This window comes from Zingiber officinale, chromosome 11A, assembly GCF_018446385.1.
Source record: "Zingiber officinale cultivar Zhangliang chromosome 11A, Zo_v1.1, whole genome shotgun sequence".
NCBI lineage: Eukaryota > Viridiplantae > Streptophyta > Magnoliopsida > Zingiberales > Zingiberaceae > Zingiber > Zingiber officinale.
The window spans coordinates 10,734,146-10,742,272 of NC_056006.1; the positions used below are offsets into that span (position 1 = coordinate 10,734,146).

Below are 8,127 nucleotides of genomic sequence, written 5' to 3' on the forward strand. Positions count from 1 at the left end.
AGACATCCTTTGCCATTTTTTCTCCACCACCGTCCTTTTAGCCCTTGCCTTCACTATCACCATTGACTGTGAAGTCGTCTCCTGTATAGGCTCACTTGTACATTGTCAATGTCCCAATGTCCCCTTGGGATGATATGGTACGCTGGTTAAATTATAGAGTATTATCATATTAAGTTATGAGATTGAAACTGGTCGTAGCATATATTTTTTCCATGCTTGGTCACTGTACTAATGGTTAATAGTAATCCATGATTAACTTCCTTTATGTTGAACTAGAGACGAATTTCCCGAGATACTAAGATGAGTGAATCACCTTTTTAATCGCATCACTTGTACATTGCCAATGAATTTGACCAAACTGCTGCCATTAATAGAGGTAGACAAAGAAACAAGACCTGGTGAGGAGTTTTGCTTCATCTCTCTCCTTGTTTCCATATAAATTTCAATTCTACTGACAGTACTACTCAATCCTTTGCCACTTTTTTCTCACCACTATCCTTTTCACCCTTGGCTTCGCTATCACGATGGCAAAAGGTGAATACGTTCGCCTCGAGCGTTCCCATCAATTCGTCCCAAGGTCAATACGGAGGAGCAGGGGCGGATGTAAGGGGTGGCAGGCCTGGGCTGTAGCCCAGGCCTGGATTTGGCCCATTCTATGTTAAATAGCAATATAGCATAATAAGATAAAAACTTATGCTTCGTTACTTAACCTACCTGCCACCCCTTTCATCCGCCGCAGCCCGCAGGTGACGCCAAGCTTCACGCAGGCAACGCCGAGCTTCACGCAGACAACACCGAGCTTCACGAAGGCGAAGTCGAGGTCTCGAGGAGGTATGCCGGCTATACATAAGATCTCCTCTTTTCCCCCTTCAATCATCCTCTTTGAGTTTTTTCCCCCTTCGATCTCCTCTTTTCCCTCGCAACCTGCCGCCCAGTTCTAACTTCCAATGTATCAACTGAATTAGGAAACTATCGGTGTTAGATGGGTGTAGACTTGTAGTTTCCAAATGGACCAAACCGTACTAGAGAATTGTTTCCACTTTCCAGCAAGCAACCAAAAGGGAATTGCAATGCATTTTAATTTTTGAATTTGTTAATGTTATATCAGAGGGCATTAACGAGTTCTATGACATTCTTTATAGGTTTTTTAGTTTCCTTATTTCAATGCTCCTTATTTATAGTTTCAATGCAGCACCTATGATAAAATTTTAGGTTTTCCATATCCTATTTCTTGTTTGTTTTTATGATTTTGTTTAGTATTAAGAATGGTAATATGATATGTATTTCAGTATTTGAGTAGTATTATACAGAAAAAATATGGAAACATTAAAGGGTTGTTAGGCGAACCTTCAGGAATTCTACCTAGACCTATAAATATCAAATTACCTACATTATATCATGAATAATGATCAAGGATAATTCCTTATAGCTGTTGTATCTCATGCAGGTACTGGATACTCTAAACTAAGCTTGTTTCAGACAGAAATTCAAATGAAATTGTAAAATTGACACTGTGAGTTTCAAAAAATTTTCATTATTCTTATCTGATTTAGGAATTAGGACATTAACTTTAAATTAATAATCATTGTTAGAGATTATTTCTGTATATGTGGGTAATACAAATCTGTAGATTATATTTAATTATTTATTCCTAATTAGATAAATATTTGTAGAATTAATGATGTATGACTATTTAGTATTTATAGAATTATCAAAATTTTTGGTTGAAGCTTCAATCTTCTTAAAGTTGTATTAGTTATTTCTAGTTTTGTTTGAGATTATGTAACTATTAACAATATAGTTGGTTTGCTTAATAGGGGTTAATTTTGCAGATTGAAAATGGAAAATCATCAACCTGTTATGAAAAGGGGAAAAACTTTATTATCTTTTTTTCAAAAACAAGACCAATCTGAAGGTTCCTCAATTCCTAATGATGTCCCCCCTTCAGTAGCCACATCTTCTGAATTCATAGAGTCTTCACCTTCTAATCCTGTCATAGAACTATCTGTTTCTATTGAACGTGATCCGGGGAAGAGGAAACAAATATGTGAATATCCAATAAATGAACGAGACCAAGTTCGACGAGCTTACCTAAATGCTGGACCATATCAACCGAAACTTTTGACATATCAACGAACACAATTTGGTAAGCAAACACGTAGATTCCAAGAACATTGGTATAATAAGTTTCGGTGGTTGGAATACTCTTCTTCAACAGATAAGGCATATTGCTTTTATTGCTTTCTTTTTCTTACCGATCCTACTCAACCAAATCTTTCATCATTGGCCATCGATGGATTTAACAGTTGGAAGAGGGTATGTAATGGAGATAAGTGTGCATTTCTCACTCATGTTGGTACCTCTTCTTCATCACATCATAATACATCTTTGAGAAAGGCCGAAGGTTTAATGAAACCATCTCAGCATATTGACAAAGTAATGCTTGCTGTATCAAGTGAGGAAGTTCAGAAAAATCGTCTGCGTCTTAAAACCACAATTACAAGTGTGCGGTGGCTTGCACTTCAAGGTTGTTCTTTCAAGGGGCATAACGAATCATCTAAGTCATTGAATCGAGGGAATTTTCTTGAATTGTTGGATGCTTTTGGACGACTTAATAAAGAAGTTGGAGATGTATTGAGTAGTGCTGCAAGAAATAATACATACACTTCTCCAGAAGTACAAAAAGAGGTTTTGAATATTATGGCCAATAGAGTTCGACAAAGAATTCGAAGTGAAATTGGGGATGCAAGCTTTTGTATTCTTGTTGATGAAGCACAAGATGAATCTAAACGTGAGCAAATGGCTCTTATCTTGAGGTTCGTGAATAGCAATGGGATTCTAACAGAACGATATTTTGAAATCAAAAGTGTTAGTGATACTACCTCATTGACACTCAAAAACACAGTTAGTGATATTCTTGTTCATTACAACCTTCCAGCTCAGAACATGAGAGGTCAAGGGTATGATGGGGCTAGTAATATGCGGGGTGCTTGGAATGGACTACAGGCTTTATTTCTCAAAGATTGTCCATATGCATATTATGTACATTGTTTTGCACACAGATTACAATTAACATTGGTTTCAGCAGCTAAGGATGTTCGAGATATTTGGGATTTCTTCTCTCATTTGGATAATGTTGTTAATATGATGACGTCTTCTCCTAAGCGTCTTTGTGAGTTGCAAATTACTCAAAGAAGAGAAATAGAGCATTTGCTAGAAATTGGAGAGCGTAATCCAGGACGTGGGGCTAATCAGATTGGTAACTTGCAACGAGCAGGGGCAACTCGTTGGAGTTCTCATTATGACTCTGTAAAGAGTTTGATAGATATGTATGGTGCTACTTGTAAGGTGCTTGAGCATCTAAGTGAGCATAGTTCAAATACAAGTTCTCAGGCTGAAGTTGGTGGTATATATAAAAACATAACAAGCTTCGAATTTGTATTTGTCTTGCATTTCATGCGTAGGATTTTGGCCATCACTGATATTTTGTGTCAGGCCCTCCAGAAGAAAACTCAAGATATTTTAACTGCAATGAGATTTGTCTACAGTACAAAAATTGTCATTCAAGCATTGAGGGAAGATGGATGGGCAGAATTTCTACAGGAAGTGACTTCATTTTGCTCAAAACATGATGTTTACATACCTGACTTCGACAGTTCATATAGGGTTGGTCGTTCCCGTGGGCGAGAGTATCCTACAGTTGAGCATCATTATCATTTTGATGTTTTCAATAAAGCAATAGATTTTCTTCTGATGGAGTTAAATACAAGATTTAATGAGACATCAGTAGAACTCCTTTCTCTTAGCGTAGCATTGGACCCTAAAAATTCATTTGAATCATTCAACATAGATGACATTTGCAAGCTTGCAGAGAAGTTTTACCCTCAGGATTTTACAAAACAAGATATTTATTCCTTGAGAATTGAGTTGCAACATTATCAGAGTGATGTGATTTCTGAATCTCGATTTCAAGTATCCACTCTTTCTAATTTATGTCAGGAGTTGGTTGTGAGTAGAAGGTCAGAGAATTATGTTATGCTGACACGACTGATTTATCTTGTGTTGACACTACCCGTATCTGCTGCTACAGTTGAAAGAGCTTTTTCAGCCATGAAACATGTCAAAACTGCAATTCGTAACAAGATGGAGGATGGTTTTCTTGCTGATTGTATGACCATTTATATTGAGCGAGAATTTGCAATGAATATAGATGTAGAGTCTATTATTGATGAATATTACGTTATAAAACATCGTCGGGCACCACTTAAATAGGTGAGATTGAATTATTACTTTTGATATATTCTATTAATTTTATTCTTATATTTGACTTTTTAAAGATATAGGAATAAAGCCAAATAAGTTTTAGTCATTTTTTGTTGTCATAAGTTCTATACTTTAGTTTTTATGTACAGCTTTGTTCATTAAGATTTTTTGTAGTTGGCACTTGGTTATCATAGCAAGGGGAGATACATGTGATATCACAAACCTTGTTTTTCACTTGAAGCAATTTGATTGTATACTCGTACAAGATTGTTTTATTTTTATCTTCACCTTTTAAACATTCATTCTGTTCCAGGCTTACGATCAACATTTGAATATGATTTTTGGAGATGTGGAAGAGATCATAACTACTGTGGAAATTGACAATGAGACTTATGAAGAAATAGTTCAGGTAAGCTAATCTTGCTACTGTGGTATCATTATCCTAAGATGCAATAGTGCCAACAAAACAAATTTTGCCCAAGTTTATCTAATTTACATATTCTAATTTATTTATTATAATGAAATGACACATGTCTAGCATTGCACAAATGATTTTTGGAAAAATAAGAGGCTACTGATGTCTATGTTTTTCATAATTTGCTGTTAAAACTAAGATTATAATATCCAAAAAGTATATAGTCTAAGGTTTGTTGAAGATTCATAGCATCAAGGAAAGCAAAATAGAAATGAATTTTCTGTAAATTTTTTTTGCATGCTACCATAACAGTGACTACTGGGTTGGTAAAAGATAAATTTAGAAACAAATCACAACAAAAAAAAGGTTCCACTTTTAATTTGTGTCACTGGTTTGCCTCTAAATTGTACGACGACAACAATAAATAGATAGTATTCCTCCCAAACTCATCGAGTGCAATGTCAACCATAAAAGAGTTTTTATTCTTCTGGCATACACTTGTCGAGTCAATCTTCTGCATTCAAATAGTCTATGTTTTTCTTCTGTTTGACATCCACGCAAGTAACCATACGTCCATACCAGACCTGTACCATACAATGTTGTCAAACTCAAACTATGCATTTTGAACTTTGCAAAACTAAATTACTTATTCTCTTGTTTCATTATTTAAAACTTAAGCTATTATTCAATAAAGTTGATAACCTCAGAATTTTATGTGCATCCTATCTCTGTTTTACAGACCACCAAGCGAATTGTGCCGTTTCTTTTTGTTCAAGGTGATAGAGTTATTTTAGTTTCTCCACCTTTGAGGATAGCATGACGACCCGAAGAAGGATGTTTTGATGATGCACCAAATCTGTCACCAACTGCATCAGTTACTTCATTTAAGATTATCTCGTGTTGATTCAATATACCGATACACAAGGGAGTTTGAAGTTGTGATCCCTATTTGAACCCCTCTCCAGTGCTATTAGAAAACATCTAAATTTGCTAGTGTAAAAATATCGACTCTCTTGTTTTAAGTATATCTTTGTTGCCAGATTGTAGACAAGGTATCTCAATGCAATTGTCATCAAGTCCTTCTCTGGAAATGTCAACCAAATCTTGATGGGTTGCACTGAGAAGCCAACTTAGGTCGGGATTTGTTCACATATCCAATGGCCCTAGAAAATTCTAAGCGGTATTAATTAGTCGATATAAGAGTGGGTAGATTGGACCAAATCGTTTTAAAATTACTTGATGGTTCCTTGCTGCCCAACCAGCAAGAACAATACTCGAATACTCATCGAAGTAGTTTGAGGCAAAAGCTAACATAGCTCGATAATGATGGATATTTTTAAATTAAAAAAAAATAGTTAATAACAATAAAATAAGATAAAATTTATTTAAGTTTGTATGTTGATGTAGCATGAGATAGAGTCTAATAACATAGAAGGATCCATAAAATCGACCCACCTATTGGGGTAAGACTTTTTTGTTGTTATAGTAATAGTTAAAAATTTTAGCCACTCCTTTAGTCAATTCCTGGCTCCGCCCCTGCGGAGGAGGTAAATTACGGATCGACTACTAATCTTTGGAATAGTGACTAGCACATAAGGGACCCTTACCTTCACTATCACCATTGACTGTGAAGTCGTCTCTAGTATACGTTCACTTGTACGTCATTAATGAATGTGACCAATCTGCTGCCAATGGAGGTAGGCAAAGAAACAAAGACATGGTGAGGAGTTTTTCCCCATCTCTTTCCTTGTGTCCCTATAAATTTTAACTCTGCTGATATTTTGATTTCGAGTCTCTGCCTATAGTCTTCTCGTCCCATGATATATGGCTTCCACTAAGGGCATTCTGCTGCTCTTCTTCCACGTGCTACTTAGCATGCAGGCTCTCGGTATTCTCTCTTTCTATCCCGTCTCTTCGTGGTCATAAAATAGAATTAAGTATTAAGTAAATTTTAGATAAATTTTAATTTATTTTGATTAGTTTAAAATGAGTGTAGGAAGCAAAGAGAAGATGGACATGAATAGGCATGGGAAATTAGTCAGCAGCAATCGACTATCCTATCCGCCACCCTCGCCGCGAAGAAATCCATCTCCAACTAATGGTCCTAGAGCTCCTTTGTTGCCGTCTTTTCCTTGAAAGAGAAATAGGTAGGGCTATACCATGTAAGAGAAAAGTAATCGGACAGAGAAGTGAAAAGATGTAAGCAATAAACTTTTTGATTTGGATTTGTCCATAAACAGTAGGATTTATAGATGTATTAAGGTCAATTGACAAAGTAATAATGATGGAAAAATCAATTAATAGTAACAAAGGGATGAGTATTCAAGTAATTAATGTGTCCTAATGCTCATTTGATTTGGCGTGCTGAATAATTCTCTTTTACTCCTTAATATGGTATTAATTTGAGGCTTCATGTTTCCCGATTAAGTGCAGGCCTATATATCTCTCTGCAATATTCTCACTCTTCTCTTTGAGAATTTGATTATAGTATTTGAAAACAAGTGCATTTCAGAATATATTAAAGAGGAAAATCTTCTCCGGACGATTTGATGTCCATTGCTCATGTTCATTGATACGGGTTATGACGGATAGACTTAAAAGATAACGTGACGGTTAAAGTCAAGCTGACCTGACGGTCTTATTCCGAAAGGAGTGATATCCTCTCGTTTGGCTCGGATTAGTTCCTAGTGTTCCTTGGGTTAACCCAATCGAGTTTTAAACCGGTCAGGGGAGGATAGTCAGTCGTTAAGCTGAGTGGACCAGGGAGTATAATGACTTAAGGGTAACCAGATCCTGGGGAGGTCAAGTATAAGGTTGATTGTCTTACATTATGGTCGGAATGCATATATGATTGATTCATTTTATAACATGTTAATCATAAATAACAATATGCGTGTCCACTTGTTCGGCGTTAAAGGCGGGCGGGCATGTATGCTCTGACCGGTCAGATAACGCCTGGCTGAGGTAATGGCACCCAGCCTCATCAGTTCCCATATGTACAACCAGTCGGATAACGTTCGACCGAGATAAAGGCGCCTGACCTCATTAGTTCCAATATGTACAACCAGTCGGATAATGTCCGACCAAGATAAAGGCACCTAACCTCATTAGTTCTTATATGTACAACCAGTTGGATAACATCCGACCAAGATAAAGGAGCCTAGCCTCATTAGTTCCCATATGTGCAACTAGTCGAATAACGCCCGGCTGAGATAAAGGCGCCTAGCTTCATCAGTTACCATATATGCAACCGGTAAAATAAAGATCGGTCGGGTTAAAGGACAGTACAGAATGTAATTGAATGGTTCAATAAAAGAGGTCAGCTTAAGGATCAACCGAGATATATTCAATGCAAAGTACATCAGCTAAACAAGTAGGTCAGCTTAAGAACTGACCGAAATATACTTAATGAACAAGCAGCAGACAATATTTTAACAACCTATCAAGGT

General features: G+C 36.5%; 1 protein-coding gene across 1 annotated transcript; it reads left to right on the plus strand.

Annotated features, from left to right (window-relative positions):
* The first annotated feature begins 1,839 nt into the window (after positions 1–1,839).
* LOC122031219 (zinc finger MYM-type protein 1-like) lies at positions 1,840–5,498 on the plus strand. Its single transcript, XM_042590359.1, has 3 exons — positions 1,840–4,239; positions 4,577–4,672; positions 5,418–5,498. The coding sequence occupies exons 1-3, from the start codon at positions 1,840–1,842 to the stop codon at positions 5,496–5,498; spliced, it is 2,577 nt and encodes an 858-aa protein (XP_042446293.1).
* The last annotated feature ends 2,629 nt before the right edge of the window (positions 5,499–8,127 follow it).